This window comes from Bos javanicus, chromosome 4 (genome assembly GCF_032452875.1).
Source record: "Bos javanicus breed banteng chromosome 4, ARS-OSU_banteng_1.0, whole genome shotgun sequence".
Taxonomy (NCBI): domain Eukaryota; kingdom Metazoa; phylum Chordata; class Mammalia; order Artiodactyla; family Bovidae; genus Bos; species Bos javanicus.
In genome coordinates, this window is record NC_083871.1 from 71,733,223 (window position 1) to 71,755,757 (window position 22,535).

The 22,535-nt window shown below is 43.3% G+C and overlaps 1 protein-coding gene across 2 annotated transcripts in view; it reads left to right on the plus strand.

Annotated features, from left to right (window-relative positions):
* Positions 1–2,448: 2,448 nt before the first annotated feature.
* Positions 2,449–22,535, plus strand: part of GSDME (gasdermin E) — a 99,803-nt gene continuing 79,716 nt past the window's right edge. For both annotated transcript variants that reach the window (XM_061414342.1, XM_061414341.1), the window contains exons 1-3: positions 2,449–2,535; positions 10,966–11,195; positions 15,823–16,015. In XM_061414342.1, the coding sequence (XP_061270326.1) occupies positions 10,985–11,195; positions 15,823–16,015 (404 nt within the window). In that variant the 5' untranslated portion in view covers positions 2,449–2,535; positions 10,966–10,984. The remainder of the gene's footprint in view (positions 2,536–10,965; positions 11,196–15,822; positions 16,016–22,535) is intronic.

Genomic DNA, 22,535 nt, shown 5'->3' on the forward strand with positions numbered 1-22,535 from the left:
AGGAAATGAACTTTTTTTTAGGGCCTACTATGTGCCAAGTGCTTATCATACATTTTTAAAAATCTCATGATAACACTACAGGTAATTTGTAAATGTGAAATTAAAAATTTGCTTAAGATCACTCAGTTGGTAAGTGGTAGGCTGGATTTGACCAAATCTAACTGGTTCAAAGCCTGTGTGTGTTCTTTCTCCTCCATGGAGGCTATTTATCTAAAAGAGTGCAGGTCTCTCCAAATGTAGCTCTCAAAGAACTTGGAAGTAATTAAGGTGGAGGTGGTTTGTTACCATGTATATTTATGAAATATACCCCAGTAAAACATTTTATCGATTTTTGCCCACCTTTACAAGTTGCTTATTCAGTAAGGATCTGGGGGAAAGAGTAGGAAATAAACAACACCCCATGGATGTATTTCAGAAGTTCTGTAACTTGAAACACAGCTTATAGAGTGAATCTTATTAAAAGCACTTTCCATCACTATGACTACCCCAATTTGTCTCCTGCAAGATTCTGTTATAGCTTCATTTTCTTAATGGGATGTATCTACAATGGGGTGAGAGGATTGGGGTTGGATGTTTTCTTTCTATTCATTTTTTCCCTAGTTGGGCTAAAATTCCCATCTTGCATTTGTCTGTCTGAAATCTTCAAATACTTTAATAATAATATTAATAAATACAACTGTTCAAAAAAAATACAACAGAAAAGTTGAGACTCTCGGTTTGGGCTAATCCCAACCATCTGGGACAGGATAAGTAGCCATGGGGAATGGGGTGGGGGTACTTTCTTAAACACAATTCATCCCCCTCTCCCAATACTTACATGTTCAAACACTGCTTGATGGACTGACTCTTGTGTTTCTTATTTTCAGAAGAGTCAGCACTGTCCAGTGGTTTTAAAGCTCAGATAGTGTTGTTACTGAACCAAATTTGGGTTCCTTCACTAGTGTGCAGTGAAACCAATCTACTGACATTGCGTTGTATGAAGGAAAATGCAGTATTTATTTCAGGGCACACCAAGCAGCCAAAGTCCCTGAGTTCAACAAAAAACTTCAGCAAAGCATTTTTAAAATCCAGGTGAGGGAGGGGTGTCCCAGGGTATGTGATCAGCCCGTGCATAGTACTCTGATAGGTTGATGGTGAGCTAACGGTGTCATCACAGCGGTTAACAGTATGGATCCTTAGTAGCTAGTAGGTCTGGTCATGGTCATCAAGTAGTTAATTTCTTCCACTTGGTGGTGGTTTTAGCATATGTAAAACAACTCAGGAAATGTACATCAGATACTATCATTTCCCTACTGCTGAGAGGAGCTACAGCAGAGGATATGGGGGCAGGCCCCAAAGGATCATTTTTCAGTAGGATGGGCTTCCCATTCTTTGCCTCAATTTATTCATTTGTAACTTGGACTTCCAACCAGTTGCTGTGAGGGGTAAATGAATCAGTCAATGCATGTGAGGTACTTAAAACCATGCTTGGTGACAGTAATTGGAAAGTGCTATATAAATACTAGCTGCTAATCTCATACTATCTTCCTCAAGCATTTACTTGAAAGGCAGGGGACAGGATAAAAAAGAAAGGGAAGACATTGAAGACATTGAGCAATTTGCACAAAAAGCTCCTGTACTCTCAATTACAGGTGGTTACCTATCTAGGCAGAGGAGGGCTTCTTGGTGGGAACTTCACTAACATACAACTTACAATGATGTTCTTGAGGTTAATGGCCAAGGTCAGGAGACAATAATCTCTATAAAAAGCCAGTGCAATTTTATGAGGACAGAGAAACAACAGCATGGATACAAAGTTTCTTGACAGGAGCAAGACAGTGATTTTTTTTCTTCCAAACTCTCTAATCAGTGTGGCCAGATAGAGGACAAAAAGGGTACTTCTCTCTTGATCATTTCTATTCATTCATTCGTCCAACAACCATTACTTCATTGTTCACCTACCCTGTGCCAAGCAAAGCAGAGTGAGACCTCGCAGTCTAGTTGGAGAAATGAACAAGAGGATGCATTAATTAACTCAGTTACTATCATCCATCAGGTACTGTGCTAGGTGTGGGGTATAGTGAACAAAACAGACAAAATCTCCCCCCACACCCACCCCTTGCACTTGTGGAGCTGGCATTCTAGGGAAAGACAATGCTTGAAGTAAGTATGAAATCCTAAAAATAAAGCATGCAAGGAACTAGGGCGTGTTCCTGTAGGGTGGTGGACTGGCTGTGCTTTTAATTGGAATAGTCAGGGACAGTTATACTGATAAGGAGGTGGGGTAACTCAGGATATGCCCAGAGCATATGGGAGCCCAAGGGGAAGCCCCGTGTCTCTCCATGCCCTGCTGAGGGCAGCCTCAGAACTCAACACTCTCCAGTGCCAGTTCTGGAGCTCACTCCTCCCGCCGCCTCGCCGGGCTCCAAGGGGCGGGGACCGAGCAAAGGTCCCGCCGCCCGCCCTCTTCCCTCGCGATCCCCCGCCTCGACTCGGCCCGGCCCGGCCCGAGGGCTCCTCCGACTCGACCGGCTCGGGGCCCGAGGCAGCTGCGAGGTAAGTCCGGTGTCTGGGCTCGGCTCTGTTCGGGATCCGGCTTTGACCTTGGGGAGCCGAGCCCGCGCGGCCCTTTCTCTCTGGGACACCCTCCGGTGTGCCCCTTAGTCCTAAGGGGGACGAATGGGTGGGTTGCCCGCAACTGGACCGCCGGCCCCATGGCGTCCCCCCTCTCCCCCGTTTCCAGCCCCCGTCCCCCCACCCCACCCCTTTCCCATCCCATCCCCTCTCCTCTCCTCCTCCACTCCATTGCCACTTCCTTCTCTGGCTTTTGCTAGGGCAGCGGGTACCCACTGCCCGCCTTCTTCGCGCCCCCTCCCCATTCCTTCTTTCTTTGTCTTCCGGTTTCTCCTGGCTAGGCTCTAGATGGCCGCGTGCCGGGGCGCGTGTGCGCGGGGAAGGAAGGCGGGGGCGGCGTGGAATTCTCTCTCCTGCCTGGACCGAGTCCCCATCCCTGGCGTCGGGGATCCTGGGCCCCGAGGTTACGGAGGAGGAGGAGGCCAGGCCCCGCCCGGTAGTTCTCAGCCTGGATGGGATGACATCACCGCGCTCACGGGGCCTCCACGTGCGGACCCGGACCGCTTCCCCTCTGCACCTGACCAGGTTCTAAGACCAGGGCCGTCTTAGAACGGCGTGGGTTCTAGCGGGTTTGGAAAAACCCTCTCACTGAGATTCTACTCAGTTCAGAGGACTGGTGAGAAGGAAGGATGCGTTGGGATTGATGGATGCCTTTAAGAGGCAAATAGACAAACTAGTTGAAGTGGAATGAAAAGTGCTGCGGAATCAGAGAACAGCTGAAGAAGTGTAGAGTAAATTAATCGTTTTCCAAAGCCACCACCAATGAGCTCTTTTCATAAACGAAAACCTCCGGGAAAAGATGAGGCCAGACAATTAGATCTGAGAAATACCGCCCAAGCCCTCAGAAGCTCCTTAGGTTTTCCAGAAGTGCTTTTGTTTTTCTTTTTGAACCCGCAAGGAGAACCAGTGGGTTCTTTACTTAATCAGCCTCCAGTTATTTATTCCACTTCCCCCAAACCTTTGCTGACTCACCCTCCTTTTACAAGCTCATGCGTGCCCTGTGACCACCTTTTTTTTTTTTTTTAATTTCAGATTTTTAGTTTAGAAAGAAATGATAGAGTTCCTTGTCTTTAATTTGCTGCTGCTGCTGCTGCTAAGTCGCTTCAGTCGTGTCCGACTCTGTGCGACCCCATAGACGGCAGCCCACCAGGCCCCGCTGTCCCTGGGATTCTCCAGGCAAGAACACTGGAGTGGGTTGCCATTTCCTCCTCCAGTGCATGAAAGTGAAAAGTGAAAGTGAAGTCCCTCAGTCGTGTCCGACTCTTAGCGACCCCATGGACTGCAGCCTACCAGGCTCCTCCATCCATGGGGTTTTTCCAGGCAAGAGTACTGGAGTGGGTGCCATTGCCTTCTCCCCTTTAATTTGCCTTACTATACAAATGAAGGCACTGGGCTGTAAGCATTGGAAGATACGGAAGAATGACACCTCTATTTAAAGTTAATAGAGTCAATTTCACTTTGTTGTTTAGAAAACTAAAAACAGTTTGAAATGTGCTGAAGTTGTTAAGAGACAATAGTACTAATAGCAGTGTCTTGTTTTCCTAGATGGTGAGGAAATAGCATGTTTTATAGCCATGGTTTTTGCTTCCACTGTAACTGAAGTTTACCCTTTTGAGCACATTTTCTTACTCTACAAAATGAATCATATGTGGTTCAAAAAAAAAAAAATAAAGCTGACTAGGGTGTCAGCAGAGCAGGTGGTCCAGGACTTAGGCTTGGGAGACAGGTGGACCTCAGTTGGAATCTGGGCTCAGCACTAATTCTCTATTTGAGGTTCACTGCCTTCTAGTCACGGAGAAGGCAATGGCACCCCACTCCAGTACTCTTGCCTGGAAAATCCCATGGACGGAGGAGCCTGGTAGGGTGCCATGGGGTCTCAAAGAGTCAGACACGACTGAGCAACTTCACTTTCATGAACTGGAGAAGGAAATGGCAACCCACTCCAGTGTTCTTGCCTGGAGAATCCCAGGGATGGGGTCGCATAGAGTCGGACACGACTGAAGTGACTTAGCAGCAGCAGCAGCAGCAGCCTTCTAGTCAAAGACCTCTGGGAACAGCAGGTGGAGTTGAAGGGGTTGGGTCAGTTCCTTGCTGAATGAGGGAGGCTTTGCTCCATGGGCAACCCTGGGCTTCTCCATATCTGGGTGTCAGAAAGGAGTTATAGGATTTGGGCTTCTAGGCGATTTGGAGGAGAGTTTAAGGAAATAGGACTTTACTCTGGATTGGATGCTGCCAGAAAGTGTGGGAAATTCTCTGGAGTATCCTTGTAAATCATGTCTGAAAGGAGTGAGGCTAAAACTGCTGTTGACCGAAAACCACAGTTACTTATGTGTCAGGGTTGGTGGGGGTAGTGGGAGTGTTTGGTCATTTTTGTGGTTTGGACAGTGTTCACATTCTGACTGTGGTCAGATAAGACTATAAAAGGTCTTGTTTTGGTCTTGATTTATCATGACCACTGAGTGGCCTTGCCTGATGTTGATGTCCTGTGACATTGTTCGTGCCAGCCAGGAGAATGCCGGGCCAGTGCTGGCAACCCCAGGGCTAGCTGATTGTACCAAGCGAGTTCCTGGATGTCAGGGTTGCTGCTTTTTTTCTTGTGTTCTTGAGCAAATAACATCTTTGCACTTTAGTTTCCACTTCTGTAAAATGCAGACAATACCTCCTGAGGGTTGTCGTGGAGATGCAATGAGGAAATATGTAGAAAGGAGTTAGCCAGTACCTGGCACATAGCAGGTACTCAGCATATAGTTACCCCCTCTTTATCTAGTGGATGTTGAGGTTTCTTCCTTAGAATTCAAGCAGAGGCCCATTGATCAACTGGAGCTGCTCTAGAGAAGAATCCTGAATTGGGAAGAGGTAGGTTTTTTGCAACTCAAAGATGTGATCATTCCATCACACTGAATCAGTCTTGAGGATGGTCAGAGCGATTGTAGTATCTTCTGATGCCGTCACCATCTTGGCAACTATTTTTTAGATTCTTTGGTCCGAGTTGGCCGTGTGCTCTTCTGACTTTGTGTCGTTGTCTTGCTTTTTTGGTCTCTTCCTTTAATGTCTCTTGTCCAGGAGTCTGAGCTGAGCTTTCATGTCATTACTGCCTTGACTTTGACTCTCTGAGTTCTAATCTGCTTCAAGTTGGGCAGCCACAGAGGCTGATGAGATGTTTGCTAATGGAATTCTTCAGGCCCAAGTGAGGGAGCCCAGGCTCTTTGGTACAGCTGTAAAGTGCAGTGGAGTTTTAGGCCATGAGCATTTTGACCTTGACCTCTAGGGAGGTCATTTTCATCTTCTTTCAGATTGGAGCATTCTGGAAATTTGAATCTGACGTCTGGCTTCTAGTTGAGGCATTGTCTGTGTCAGGCAGCTTGAGTTCTAGATCTTTTAGTGGACTCTGGGCATATTATTTAATCTTTCCAGGTGGGACAGTTACTTTAGTTGTTTGAGAATCAGACAGCAACTTATTGGCTCCCTATGCCACATGATAAACTGTATTGTGTTAAATTTTTAGCTTATATCTTGGTTCATCTCTCTGATTTATTGAAAGCTTCTAGGAATAAAGAAAAAGCAATAGAAAATAGGCTAAGGACACAAACAGTTAAGAAAAAGATATATAAAAAGGCTGCAAACAAAAGACGCTTGAATTCATTTATATTAAAATGTGTGTTAGTTGCTCAGTTGTGTCCAACTCTGCAACCCCATGGACTATAGCTGGCCAGATTCCTCTGTCCATGGAATTCTCCAGGCAAGAATATTGGAGTGGGTTACCATTCCCTTCTCCAGAGGATCTTTCCAACCCAGGGATTGAACCTGGGTCTCCTGAATTGCAGGCAGATTCTTTACTATCTGCGCCACCAGGGAAGCCTCTTAAATTATATGTTATATTAAAATAACATGACTTAAAACTATACTGAGATACTATTTCTCACCTATGACTAGCAAAAATACAAAGATTGATAACCTACTCTTGTTGCTGAGACTGATACTTTCATACCTTATTGGTGAAACTGAAAAATGGTACAACCTGTAAATTATCGATGCATTTACCCATTGGTCTAGCACTTCTTGAAATCTCTCTTCAGACACTCTTGCCCAGTGGTCCCTGACCTTTTTGGCACCAGGGACCTATTTTGTGGCAGATAATTTTTCCATGGGCCAGGGGTGGGAGCATGGTTTCCTGATAGTTCAAGTGCATTACATTTATAGTCCACTTTATTTTTAATGTAGTGCTGCCACTGATCTGACAGGAGGTACCGGTTTGTGGCCTAAAGGTTGGGGACCCCTTCTCTTGCCCATGTAGGAAGGGGACACACATTCAGTATTTAGTATGGCATTTTTATAGTAATAAAAATTTAGACGTAACCCAAGTGATCAGCAATATGGGACAGGTTAAATAAGCAATGGTACATCTTCAGGAAGGGGTATTGTGAACTGTATTATGCAGAGGGTACTCACCATGGAGAGATCTCTAGGATATATTGCCACGTGACAGAAAGCAAGATGCAGAACAGTGTGTACATTCCTTTTATATTTGTATAAAGAAATATGAAGGTGATATACTTGAAGGGGACAGGGGTGAAAAAGTAGATGGGACCTGGGTAGGGATGGGATTTCTCAGTGTGTATCTTTTCCCATAGTTTAGATTCTTGAGCCATGTAAATGTATTGTGTATTCAAATATAGTAATTAAAAAAAAAAAACCCAAACCCTCTAACTTTAGCTTCACAAGGAAAATATCCTCAGTTCTTTGATTAAATAAGTCTGAATAAAAACCTCCAAAGCAGTAGTCACTGCTGTTAACTCTTCTTCAAACAACCTACCTTGTCAAGAGGCTATGTTTGATGCTAGATTGAAAAAAAATTAAAAATTAATTTAGGAGTTCCCCTTCTTTATCCTCTAATCCCTCTGGGGAGGAGTGGTGTCATTACTAAGACTCTGCTGCCTATAGCAGATGGGTTTTGTTACTTTTTTTTTTAATAGCAAGCCTGATGTATGTTCTTCAGAGACCTGTTTAATCTGAAGTCAAGGTAGTGAACTCCCTTCCTGGTTGCCCCAGTAAAGAATGGAAACCATAGAAATGGAGATCCTGATACCCCCGGTGAACTGACGCAGGTTCTGCTGCTACTCTTTTCTTGGGGCAAAGCAGGGTGAAATCCCCCAGGTGACTGAAAGTGAGTGCTAGTCACTCAGTCATGTCCGACTCTTGGCAACCCCATAGACCATAGCCTGCCAGGCTCCTCTGTCCGTGGAATTCTCCATTGGAAAAGTCTAGTGTTCAACCCAGAGATCAAACACGGGTCTCCTGCATTGCAGGCAGATTCTTTACCGTCTAAGCCACCAGGAAAGTCAGGTCATTGAGGAGACAGTATTTTGTTCAATATTCTTCCCTTGTGTTTGACAAAATTAACTTTGCATCTTATGCTAGACGCACTCTCAGTGGTAGTACTGCCTTACTGTCCCCACCAATCTGCTTCTTCCCAGATCCCTCTCTTGATAACTGGCATCTCCATCTCATCAGCCAAGCCAGGCCTGCGCTGTCTGCAGGCCATGCTGGGGAGTCTCCTTTCTTTCATCAGAAACCTCACATCCAACCAGAGTTCTGGGGAAGCCACCAAACCAGCATCTTTTCTGCCCTTAAGGCACTGATGTAGTTCCTTCCAGCTGATCTCCTATTTCATTTCCAGAAGATCTGTTTAAGTGACTACTCTCATCACACTGTTCCCTATATAACCCCTCTAGTGGCTCCTGCTGCCCTGGCCCTCATCAGGGGAGGTACAGGCCTTCAGGACCAACACTGAGTCTTCCTCATCCTTGTCTTTTGCCCCTCCCTGCTCTAGAACCTGGCAGTCCACTGCAGGAACCAATCCCAGAGTTTGCAGAGCAACTCTAAGTCTGTCAAAGGAGTGGTGATAGGCATAGCTACACAAACCCATGTCTCTTGATCATTACGACCTTGCTGGTCCCAAATCTTAGAAAATCTTCTCCACCTGTTCACCACTTCCTGCAAGTGCTGAGCCTTTATAATTGCTCATCTGCTAGAACCTCCTCTCAGTACTCCTTTGCTGACTTAGGCTCATTTCTACCTAGCCCACAAAATGCAGCTGTGATGCTGTCTGCTTCATGACAGCTTCTGCGACACTGTGTTTCTCTCCAGCTTGATCGAGATGACTTTTTCTTGGTTCATTCCTTTTCACAATCTCTGTCAATATCTAGCATAAAACTTAACTGTTTATTTCTCCTTCTAGTCACCAAATTAGTAGCTCATTAAGGTGAGAGGCTGCCTTTTGTGTATGTATCCTGAGTGCTTAAACACAGTACCTGGGTATAGTACATCAGTTCAGTTCAGTCGCTCAGTCGTGTCCGACTCTTTGCAACCCCATGAAGTGCAGCACGCCAGGCTTCCCTGTCCATCACCAACTCCTGGAGTTCACTCAAACTCACGTCCATCAAGTCGGTGATGCCATCCAGCCATCTCATCCTCTGTCGTCCCCTTCTCCTCCTGCCCTCAGTCCCTCCCAGCATCAGAGTCTTTTCCAATGAGTCAACTCTTCGCATGAGGTGGCCGAAGTACTGGAGTTTCAGCTTTAGCATGCTTAAGAATAATGACTGATTCAATAAATATTTTGATAAATGAGTTCTCTGATAAAAGAACAGGGTTAGATGGCTATAAAATAATCTAAGAGAAGGTACTTTAGAGAAGAATTAATGATAGTAAAACAAAACGTTTTAATGTTCTCGAGAAGATCCATGGTAAAGAAGGTGGGTTGAACTATTAGTAACTAAACATCCAAGATTATCTCAGCTCTTAAATTCTATAATTGTGTTTTCTATGTGACTTCCAGATACCAGGGTACAAGTATAAATAAAACACAGTTCTTGTGCACTAGACATTTTAACCTTTCTTGTGCATTAGACATTTTAACCTTTGTGGATAGTTATTTCAGTTTGTGCGTTTTTTGAATAATAATGGTCATGTATGTGTGCACATATGTATTTTGCATATGTACAGCTATGTGCAGTTTATATGTTGTGAATTGTTTATAACTTTTGTCCATGTGTCTCCTACCATTTTTTAATCCTTGATGTACTTTGCAAAGGTTTTTTTAATGTTAAGTATTCTAGTTTTTTGTTAATACAAACTAGAAAATAAGCATTTTCTCAGTTTGCTATTTGTCTTTCTAAAGGCCTTTCTAATTCTTCAATTGTACAAATATTTGTTTGTCTTTTTTACTTTTATGGTTTCACTTTTCTTTAAAAACCCTCTAATCCACTGAGAATTTGCTCTTGTGTGTGGCATGAGATGGGTCTTCCAAGGTGGTGCTGGTTGGTAAAGAACCCTCCTGCCAACACAGGAGATGCAAGAGACTTGGGTTTGATCCCTGGGTTTGGAAGATCCCCTGGAGGAGGAAATGGCAACCCATTCCAGTATTCTTGCGTGCAGAATCCCATGGATAGAGCAGCCTGGCGGGCTACAGTCTGGGAGGTTGCAGAGTCGGATGTGACTGAAGTGACTTAGCATGCATGCATGGCATGAGATAGGGATCTGACTTTTTTTTCCCCCAGATGTTTAGCCAGTAATTCTAATAGTTTATTGAAAAGTATAGACATCTTCCAGTGAATATAGTACATTTATATCTTCCAATGTGTGTTTCTTTTTTTCCCCTCCAGCTGAAGAGTGACTGGGCTTTTCATTTCTGGGTTTAAAAGTAATAGCTAGTCACTTTACATTTATGGATAAGGGAAATCACACAATGTAAAGAAAAAGCACATTCAACCCTTCAAAGAAGTAGTCATAAGTAAGATGCACATTTGGGTAGTCAGTATGCTGTTCAACAGATATTCCCAGGTCTCTGCCTTCCCAATACTTGGTATTTCATGACCATTATGACTGGCTGAGGCCATGTGCCTAGTTCTTACAAATTGTGAGTAAATGTGATATGTGTCAGTTTTGGGCTAGAGCATTTAATACCTGATGTGAGACTTTTCTGGAACCTTATTTCCTGTTGGCTGATGACTGATGATGTTCAAGACGGTGTCTGCCCCTTTAGCCTGAATCCCTGAATGACAGCAAGGAGCAACGTCTTCTGTACTGGATGTGTAGTGTGAGCACTAAATATACCCTTCTGATTATAAGCCACTGAGATTTGGAGGCATAACCTAGCCTATCCTGATTTATACTCATATCCTCTTTTAGTATTTCAATTTTTTATTTTTTAGACATCAACTGAACTCAAGCTAGAGGCTTCTCTAAGGAGAAGATATTCTTTCATGAATACTGATTGATACTAGGAAGAAATAAGATGATTTTAGGAAAACGTTATGAAATAATAACTTCCTATATATATATATTTTTTTTCAGGTAATCTGGAGTTCTCAAAATGTTTGCCAAAGCAACACGAAATTTTCTTAAGGAAGTTGATGCTGGAGGTAACCTGATCGCAGTATCAAACTTGAATGACTCAGATAAATTACAACTTCTAAGTCTGGTGACCAAAAAAAAGAGATACTGGTGCTGGCAGAGACCCAAGTACCAGTTTTTATCTGTCACTCTTGGAGATGTACTCACAGAAGACCAGTTTCTGAGTCCAGGTATGTTTCTTTGGTTATATTTACAATTGTTTCAGATCAGGAGATGATTCTTCTTTTAGACACACGTTGTCTTGTTTTGTTGTTGTTGTTTAGTCACTCAGTCATGTCTGACTCTTTGTGACTCCATGGACTGTAGCCCACCGGGCTCCTCTGTCCATGGGATTCTCCAGACAAGAATACTGCAGTGGGTTGTCATTTCCTTCTCCAGGGGATCTTCCCCACTCAGGGATTGAACCCACGTCTCCTGCAGTGCAGGCAGATTCTTTACCAATGAGCCACTGGGGAAGCCACATGTTGTCTGGAGTGATTATAAAGCCATACCTTATAATCAGTTCTCCTGATTCTTTGCTTACTGTTTTAAAGACATATCCGTTCTGTTTTCTTTTTCTTTTGTATTCCATTTTTGGCTGTGCGGGGTCCTTTTTGCGGTGCATGGGCTTCTCACTGCAGTGGCTTCTCTTGCTGCAGAGCATGGGCTCTAGGGTGCACAAGCTTCAGTAGTTGTGGCGGTCAGGCTTAATTGCTCTGAGGTGTGTGGAATCTCCTCAGACCAGGAATAAAACATGTGTCTTCTGTATTGGCAGGCAGATTCCTACCCACTGTTCTTTCTACCAGAGGAGTTCCAATATTGCAATTTTTGGTATAAAAGTACAACATGCCCACTTGTAGATGTTGTGGCTCCTCAGTATAAGTGGACTGAAGTTCTACTGCTCCCAATTTGGTTTAATATTGAGGTTGATGATGCCCCGTATCCATCAGGAGAGTGTGAAAGATTTTATTACTCACAAAATGAAGCTTTTCTGGGGAGAACATAGTAGATTGCCAAGGCTGGTCCAAAATAACTAGAGAGAAGAGGGAAAAAGATGGGCTTAGTTGTTCTAGTGAATAGGAGGTATGGTGAGGGTTTTGTATGGGTGGGGTTTGCAAGGGTTCAGTTTGCTGCTGGTGCCAATGGAGAGAGCACCTGAAATTTCTTACCCAATTGCCCAGATGTGTAACAGAAAGGAAAGGAGATAGTGAGCTTGAAATGTCAAACATCAAAAATACTCCTCATTATTACAAAGAAGTATTTATAAAATATAGAAAGGCAAGAAAACAAGTCAATAAAAATTCCTCCATCAAATGTTAATTTCTATTATATTGTATCTTTTTTATCTCTGCTTCTAATTTTTGAAAAATAACATTGGAAACACACTACATGTAATTTTAACATGTTCCTCATTTATTTTATTTAACCTTATATGTTTAGATTTCTTAGTATGGTTTAAATATTTCTTAGTACTGTTTTCAATAAGCAGTATGTATGCACCCTAATTTGCTTAACGAGTCCAATTTAGTGCTTTGTATATAGGGCTGCAATGAATATTTTTGTTGTTGTTTTTCCTTTAAACAATTGTTTCAGCGTAGATTCTTTTTTTTATTAAAATTTTGTTTTTCTTGAGATATAGTGGATTTACAATATTCTATTAGTTTCAGGTGTAGAACATAATGATTCAAAATTTTTATAAATTATATTCCATTTATAGTTATTGTAAAATATTCCCTGTGCTGTATAGTATATTGTTGTAGGTTATTTATTTTATACATAGCAGTTTGTACCTCTTAATTCTCTACCCTCTTACCCCTCCCTGCTTCTCTCTCCCCTCTGGTAACCATTAGTTTGTATCTGTGAATCTGTTTCTTTTTTATTATATTCACTGTTTGTTTTATGTTTTAGATTCCACCTGTAAGTGATAACATACAGTGTTTGTCTTTCTCTGATTTATTTCACTTGGCAAAATACCCTCCAACTCCATCCATGTTGTTGCAAATGGCAAAATTTCATTCTTTTTTATGGTTGAGTTTTATTCCATTGTGTATGTATGTGTGTGTATATATATGCCACATATTCCTTATATATTCTTCTATTGATGGACACATATGTTGCTTGCATATCTTGGCAATTGTAAATAATTCTGCTGTGAACATTGGGGTAGCACAGATTCTTAAATATACAATTACTGGACCAGAAGTTGGGAGCTTTTCAAAGACTTTTGGTACTCATTCCTACACAACTTGAGGAAATAGAGTGATGTATGAAGGTACAATCAACTCTTAATTACTGGGCTAAATGATGTTCAAGTCCTCTTTTAGCTTTAAAGTTCTTTAATTTTGTAATTGCATTTCTCTTTAAAGGGTAAAAGTGACAGAGGAAATAATTTGAGTTGACAAATAATCTCTAAACTTTCTTCCAGACCAGCATTCTAGACAGTGCTTTCTTCAGCCAGGCCCATTATCAGAGCTGTCAAGCAATGGGCAGATGAATTGATAGTGATTTATGTCATGTTTTCCCCCTGGCTATTGGGTGGAACATTTATTAAATGGTATAACAACTAGCTATGAGGAAAGGCAAGAGAGAAAAAAAATCACAGAGCAGCCCATGAACCGCTGAGTAATTGGGATTCACCACTCTGTGCTCCTGGCCTCTTCGTGGTGTCCAGAGAGCTCCTGTTAGATGGGTCAGGCCAGTGGCAGTCCCTGAGATGAGCAAGTCCCACGTATGTTCATCAGCTGAGGCCGGAGCTCACCCCTGCGTCTGTGCCCTGTGGGTGTTAGGGCTGTGATGGGAGGTGCCCTCTTCTTTGTCTACCGAACAGGTTTGAAATGCCTCACCTTTGTCATCCTTGCCCCTGGCAACAGCACTGGAGTGCTGTGTTGTGTTCCGGGGTGTGGAGGTTAGAGGACCATGACTTGGTTGTCCCAGTGACAGCCTGTTGGCTTCCGCACTTTTCCCTTCCACCTGCAGCAGTGGATGACTCGGTGCAGACATGTGCACAGATGACGTCTATTTCAGAACGTGTCTGTGTCTCTCATGGCATTTTCGAATACACAGACAGTCCTGATTATCCCCGGCTGCTGTGGGGTCCAGTCCTGGGGTCAGAGTTTCCAGGAGTGGTAATAAGCCTGATGGGGACCAGAACTGGGAACTGAAGGTAGAGTTTCTATCTGTGTAGCACTTTGTACAACCCAGGACAGTCCTGTTTATTGGGAAATGTTGTTGCTCTGGTCTAAACCCAGTGGATAAATTGAGCACTTGCTGTGTGCCAGGCTCTTTATTACATGGTTTAGAGATACCAGCTTCCAGCAGAATCCATCAGGTAGGAATTATTAATTATCTCCAATTTGCATTGACAAACCTGAGGTTCAGGGAGATGGATGAGATACCCAGGTCTCCCAACGAGGAATTTTAGAGTAGTGATCAAATCTCGAGCTCTTAACAGCTGCTCTATGCTGCTTTCCAAGTCAATTCCCAGAATGTTTGTATTCTCAAGATGTAAATAGGAAAAGGCTTTGATTTGGGGGCATTTTCATAAACTCCTTATTATTTTTGGTGGAGATAATCGTTTACTTTGTAAATTCCACAGATAATGAGTGGTGATTAATTCTCATTAACCCTGGCTGAGGAATGGGTTTTCTTGACTGGAGTGATAGAAGTATAGGCGTTGGGGGTGGTGACTGGGTTTAAAGAAGCCTTTCAGACTCCCAGTAGATTTGAATCCATTATGAAGTACCACCAGGAGCCCAGGAGATCCTTGGGTCAGGGGAACGAAAAGGGCCAGTGTCAGGTTCCTAAGAGACTCTCAGTGTAGCCTTCCTTGAATGATGGTGACTGAGACTATTTTTATGGTAGTATTTGGCTCAATTAAAAATGAGAACAGAAGACATATAGAGATATGAGAAGGCTAAGATCCTCAGACATGTGTACCTTGGTGTTCAGATCTTTTTTTTAAAAAAAGGCAGATACTAAAGGCAGTCTGGTATGACCTGATGAGGAACATGGCAATTCCTAGGGGAGCTCATTTATGCTGGGACACCAGCTGGGTGGTGGCATCACTCTTTATTGTCTGGGAAGCCAGGAAGGAAGAATGGAGAGTCTGGAGCTTGCGTACTCCAGGATGGAAGCAGGGAGGAAGGGCATGCTCACTGACTTTATCAGGAACACAGAGATAAGGAATTGCTTGATACGGAATTGAATGACTGGGTAGAGGTCAGAAATAAACAGCTAAATATGGGAGAACTGTTTGAATGGAGATGGTAATGAAAGCCAGGGGAGTGTTCTTCAAGGCCACGAAGGGGAAGGGAAAATGCCCAGGGACAGGTTCAGGCGGCTGATCTGCCAGATACTGGGTCAGGCAGGCCACGCCCTGGGTGGGTGGGTGAGCAGAGTGCCAGGCTGCTGGGCTTTTTCTGCTTATGTGTCATCCTCATCTGGTCCCTTCATCCTCAAAGCACACATTTAAAACATCCTATTTATTTATCTGGATAGCAGTTAAACAGATGTTTACTTTAAAATTATTCGTGGAACTCTAAAGATACTTTTGGTGCACATGTCTATATGTGTGTATATTGGACTTGAAAGATGAAAGAACAAAAAAGTACTCAGTAGAGCCCCTGGCCACCAGTACACACTACACTCTCAGTCAGCGTCCAGGTTCTTTTGTCTGTACAGCGTGGCCGCCGGCTCTCCGCTCTGAGTGCAGACCTCGTGTTTCCCACAGGTTTCCGCAGGATTGGAAAGCTAGGTGACCTGAGGCACAGAGTTGGCCACTTTGTCATCAGATTCCTCTGCATGTCTTATTCACTGCAGTGGTCGTGGAGTCGGACTTTGTGAAGTACGAGGGCAAGTTTGAAAACCATGTGAGTGGGACCCTGGAGACAGCCCTGGGGAAGGTCAAGCTGAATATTGGCGGCAAAGGCCTCGTGGAGAGTCAGTCCTCCTTTGGAACCCTGAGGAAGCAGGAGGTGGACTTGCAGCAGCTCATCGGAGATGCCCAGGAGAGGTAATGGGAATTCTGCTCGGCATTTTGACTTTGACGCGCCTCTCGTTTAAATTTTTAAAAAGTTATTTATTTACTTTGGACTGTGCTGGATCTTCGCTGCTGTGCGTGGGCTTTCTCCATTGCGGTGAGTCGGGGCTGCTCTCTAGTTGCCGTGTGCTGGGTTCCCGTTGCGGTGGCTTCTCTTGTTGTGCAACACGAGCTCTAGGTGCGTCTAGTACTTGTGGGCTTAGTTGCCCTGTGACATATGGAATCTTCCTGGACCAGAGATCAAACCCATGCCCCCTGCATTGGCAGGCAGATTCTTAACCATTGGACCACCAGGGAAGTCCCATGTCTCTCATTTATAGGTCATTCTGTGGGGTTATTCTGGTGGTCCAGTGGTTAAGACTCCAGGCATCCAATGTAGGGGGCGTAGGGGAACTAAGATCCCATAGCTGTGTGGCCAAAAAGAAGGTCATTTGTATCAGCAAACATTACTGAATGCTCATCGCTGAAATGTGATGAGCAGTTCATCCGTTAGTCTGGACTTTCACTATTCTTAGCCCGAGCGGGGACACTTGGGAAACCCTTTAAAAGGATGTTACTTCAGGCAAATGTGTACTTTTAAAGAATCATATGATTTATAAAATACCAACAGTGAGAACGCTCTGTTCTACATTTCGGAATATTAAGATCAGAAGTGGGAAAACCACACTCCTCTCTCTGGCTCTTTATGATTTTCTGATTAGGGAAAGAAGAAAGCAGGTGAAGTACTTCGGGGAAGAGCTGGTTTTTAACTCTGAAATCTTGAAGACAATTCCACATTGTTTAAATTCCAGTAAATACAATTTACTCCAGTAAAACTGAAACCTCCAACTCAGATTGGGACTTGAACCCGGCCAAAACCCATAATGTTCCAACTGAGATCACACACCTGTTTTTAGGACTTAATGAAGTTCAGGTTCTTGATGTCTCATCACAAAGAATTCAGGAGAGAAAGTGATAGGTAAGAAGTGAATTTGGAGAGAAACACACTCCACAGAGTGTGGGCCATCTTGGGCAAAAGCTGTGTCAAAATATGGTGTGGTCAACCTTTATGAGCTGCGTAATTTCATAGGCTAATAAGTGGGATAGTATTCCAACTACTTTGGGGAGGTGGCAGAGATTTCTGAGAGTTGGGCCACAGCCCACTTTTTGGTCTTTGGTTGGCCTTGGGACTGTCGTGGTGCCTGTGGATGTATCATTTTGCCAACTTGATGTGTTAGAATGAGTTGCACTGAGGTTCAAGGTCTAGTGCAAGTCAACTTGTCCACCATTTTGGACCCACTTGGTTCTAATCAATTTATGTTGTGTCCTCTGGCCATGTCATTTTTTCAAAGGTTGTGCCCTGCTCTCTTCCCTCCTATTTCAAAATGATTTGTTGTTATTTAGCCACTAATTTGTGTCTGACTCTTTGCAACCCCATGGACTGCAGCACAACAGGCCTGCCTGTCCGTTGCTGTCTCCTAGAGTTTGCCCAAGTTCATGTCCATTGAATTGGTGATGCTATCCAACCATCTCATCCTCTGCCACCCTCTTCTCCTTTTGCCTTCAATCTGTCCCAGCATCAGGGTCTTTTCCAGTGAGTTGGCTTTTCGCATCAGGGGCCAAAGTATTGGAGCTTCAACTTTAGCATCAGTCCTTCCAATGAATATTCAGGGTTGATTTCTTTTAGGATTGACTGGTTTGATCTCCTTGCTGTCAAAGGGACTCTCAAGAGTCTTTTCCAGCACCACAATTCAACGGTATCAGTTTTTCAGCACTGAACCTTCTTTATGGTCCAACTCTCACATCTGTTTCAAAATGATAATACATTATTATTTTTACCTTGTATTTCTTCAACATCCCTCAAGTAACTGCTGAATGAATGCCTACTACATACTGTTCTACATCTTGGGGATTCTGAAGTGAACAAAACACCAGCATTTCTGCCCTATATTCTTGGGGGAGAGAGAGACAACATGTAACTAAGTGATTATATATAGTATATTGATGGGGCTCACTGGAATGGAGAAAAATTTAGCAGAGAAGGGAGATAGAGGATGCCAGGAATGGGGTTTATGACTTGAAAAAGTGGCCAAGGAAGGCATCCTGGGGAAATTGGCATGACAGAAAAGACTTGAAGTTGGGGATGGGAGTGAGTGTAAAGATGTCTTAGGCAAGAAAGTTGTAGGCAGAGGTGGTGTGGCTGGAGCTGAGGCATCTGGGCAGGAGCAGGTGAGGTCAGAGAGGGCCTGTAGGACCTTGCAGGCCACTGAGAAAACTTTTAACTCTCACTCGGAACTTCCCTTGTGGCTAAAGAATTGCTTGCAATGCAGGAGACCTGGGTTCGGTCCCTGGGTTGACAAGTCCCGTGGAGAAAGGAACAGCTACCCACTCCAGTGTTCTGGCCTAGAGAATTCCATGGACAGAGGATCTGGCAGGTGACAGTCCGTAGGGTTGCAAAGAGTTGGGCAGGACTAAGCGACTTTCACTTTTCTTTTCCTGGGTGAGGTAGGAAGACACTGGAAGACTTTGAGGAGAGAAGTGACAGGATCTAACTTATGTTTTAGGAGGATCATTCTGGCAGCTGAAGAGAGACTGAATGGGTGGAAGCCAGGAGTCCTATTGAGAGGTTATTGCAATAGTCCTGATCAGAGATGATATTTCTAATTGAGAGGTTATTATAGTAATCCTGATGGGAGATGATATATCCATTTGTACAGAAACATATGTGCATTTTCTTGTGTGGTTTATCACCCTTTTTAAAACAGAAAATGCCAACCCAAATATATTGAGAAAACTCACTCGTGTAGAGAGAGGTAGCTTATCTCCTCTTTTCAGGATTATATGAAATATGTTTGCTCATTGAATAAAATACTGTTTAAAAATCAATAAAAATTACCATAAAACTCATGTATCAATTATTTGGTGGGCAGACTTTGTACAGATAATGAGGATGTTTGAGCAACTGAGGTCTTCAAAACCCATCCACCTTTCCACTAAGCTCTGATGTTTAATGGAGTTGAAGGACAGTGGTTGTTATTTGACTGTTGCCTCATGGCACTTTCTAGAACTCCAGGACTCCACTGCATTAGGACTCGGGGGCAGGAATTCCCTTTCTCAAAGAACTTTAAGCTCTCTCTGGTGATATGAGGTGGAAGGACAGCAACCTCTTTCTCTGATAGTCATGACCTTAGTTATCTTTTCTCTACTAATTTTCTTCTTTGGTAAAGAGGCATTTTCCTTCTCTACTACAATACCTACTGGGGGCATACTAGAAAAATATTTTCTGTTTATCTGAAAATGAAGTTTAACTTGGGGTCTTATATTTTTATTGGCTAAGTCTGGCAAATAAGGGGGAAGAGGGACAGAAGGGCTGGTGGTCCCTGTCTTTAGTCAGCCCTCTATAGTGTGTTTCTATTTTGCAGTCTTGTTATTTCTGTTTGAAGATCCACAGTTTGGCATGCTTATAATCACATTTCCCAATATAGGTTTCTCGCTTATCGTGATTCAGGTGTAGAAGATTGTGCCAATAGGAAGCATATGGGGAGAAGTCAGTAAGTAGAGATGGGAGAAAATATTCTCAGAAAAAGAGGCTAAGACCAGAAGTTGTAAGTGGGGAGACAGGGAGAGAGGGAGGGGGAAGTATCTGCTGAGCAGCTACTGTGTGCTGGGCACTTTATGGGTGTCATCTCCTTTCCTCTACACAGCCGTCTCCTTTTAGGCCTGAGGATCTAAGGCTCAGGGAGGAGAAGTGACTTGTTCTCAGTCCCAGAGCTCAATTTGGGTGCTGCAGCTTGGATTCATCCCAGGATTTTCTGACTCCAAAACTCTTGTTCTTTCCTCTATATCATTCTTGAAGTGACTGTGAAGCAAAGGAGTTGACTGAGATAAAAGTAGTTAAAATTATAACAGGAGATGTAAAGGCAGAGGCGTGAACCCAGGTCCCCAGTGAGGGCACCTAGAGGGTGCACAGTGTTCCAGGCACCTATGAACAGCTGGTCCACCCACCTGGAGGTGCCCGCACGAAGGCGTGAGATCATCTTGGGAGAGTTTAGACATTCTTTGTACAGGTGATGGGGAAGCAATGGCCTGTGTGGAAGGGACAAGGGAAGGGGCAACACTGGGAATACATTTAAAGTCTAGAGATGGAAAACGTGTCTTATCACAGTCACCTCTTCCTTGTTCTGTTGCTAGGAGGTAAAGTTGAGCTACAAGGGGAGGAAAGATGAGGACTTGACCATAGGATGGAGATCATGTCAACGTAACATTCTTGTTACTTGTTGGAATAATAAATTCTTATCTATGTAGTCTGCCTGTCTTTGGACTCCCACAGCATCATCATGTCGATAAGACTGGCTGTTTGATACAGGCATGGCCTTGGGAGTGGTGATTAGTAATGCTTAAGTACTGTATGTTCTTGAGGGTTCATTTGCAGTCATTTTTATTTCAGGTCATTTAGATAAGTTGTCATCTGTATACAAGTTATTTTAGTCCTAGGAATTCAAAGTATTTGTTTTATTGTCTGTGAGATGTGTGCACATCTCAAAAACAAGCTTCATCTAGCATTAAAAAAAACCCAGGGACACGAATATATAACAGTTATCCAGCATTGTTGGGCATAAAGGCTATCCCTACAACCACAGGACTTACCTTCCAGATGTTGGAGATGACCCCTTTGAATGAGAGCTCTGCTGCTGCTGCTAAGTCGCTTCAGTCATGTCCAACTCTGTGCGACCCCATAGACGGCAGCCCACCAGGCTCCCCGGTCCCTGGGATTCTCCAAGCAAGAACACTGGAGTGGGTTGCCATTTCCTTCTCCATGCATGAAAGTGAAAAGTGAAAGTGAAGTCGCTCAGTCGTGTCCGACTCTTTGCGACACCATGGTCTGCAGCCTACCAGGCTCCTCCGCCCGTGGGATTTTCCAGGCAAGAGTACTGGAGTGGGGTGCTGTTGCCTTCTCCAGAATGAGAGCTCTAGTTTATTGTAAAACATTTTTGATGGAAAACAGTCTAAGGCCTTTCCGTAATGACTCAGCTTCATGTTTTATTCTTAAGACCGAGTATTATTTATTCTATGATAAACTCATTAGTCTTTCCTCCTTGTCTTCTGTTGTCAGCTGCTATTTATGGATGCTTTAAGTATAATTGCCACACCCATTCCATCTCAGCCACTAATCTCCTAGTGTTTGAAGAAGTTTACTCCTAGTAAATAACTTCTGCAGACCCTGAAGTCAGGGTCACTTCTGGCCCTGGCCTCAGTTTCCCCAACTGTAGGTGGACTAGCCGGACTAGAGGTTCTTTAAGAGCTTTCTGTGGACTAAATGTAGAAGTGAGTGGACTTGAGTGCACACATCAGTTCCTTCTCCTTGCATTCAGAGCCATGGTTCCAGCTGATTTACAGAGACCGTGCCATATTGTGCTTTTCTGACCGTTTGGGGTTTAAGGAGGGTTGGCTATAACTGTACAGTCACACCTCACTCTCACTCTTTGGTGTATTGTAAAGCAAATTTTGGTTAAAAAAAAAGATTACATTTTTCCATGAATACATACTAATTAGAAGTTTGGTTCTTCATTAAGCATCCCAACTTGTAAACTATATGAAATTAATATATCATGCAAGCAATGTGTATGGCAGTGATAAACCTTCATAATTATTTAAAGTCTTTTAAAATTGTACCTGGATAGTCTTTTTATATCTGAATACAAATTCCACAAGTTTTACACACAAGTGTAGTGGTAGTGTTAGTCGCTCAGTCATGTCCGACTCTCACCCGCCAGGCTCCTCTGTCCATGGGGTTCTCCAGGAGAGAATACTGGAGTGGATTGCCATTCCCTTCTCCAGAGGATCTTCCCGACCCAGGGATGGAACCCAGGTCTCCTGCATTGCAGGCAGATTCTTTACTGTTTGAGCTACAGGGAATTTAAATACTACTATTTATTATGGCCTACACATGACCTCTAAAGTTACTGTGATAGCTGTCCTGAGTGCAATTACAATGATATTTCAAAATATATTGCTGCGATTTATGCCAGAGAGTGTTCTGCCTATGTTGTCATCTAAGAGTTTTATAGTATTTGGCCTTATATTTAGGTCAGTTTATTTTTGTGTATAGTGTTAGGGTATGTTCTAGTTTCATTTTTTATGTGTAGCTGTCCAGTTTTCCCAGCACCAGTTACTGAAGAGACTGTCATTTCTTCATTGAATGTTCTTGCCTCTTTGTCATAGATTAGGTGACCATAGGTGTGTGGGTTTATCTCTGGACTTTGTACGCTGTTCTGTAGATCTGTATTTCTGTTTTATGTGCTAGTACTATAGTGTTTTGATGACTAGCTTTGTGGTAAAGTCTGAAGTCAGGGAGCCAGCTTCCTCTGGCTCTGTTTTTCTTTCTCTAGATTGCTTTGGCTATTAGGGATCTTTTGTGTCTCCATTCAGATTTTTAAAACTTTTATTCTAGTTCTGTGAAAAATGCCATTGGTAATTTGATAGGGATTGCATTGAATATGCAGATAGCCTTGGA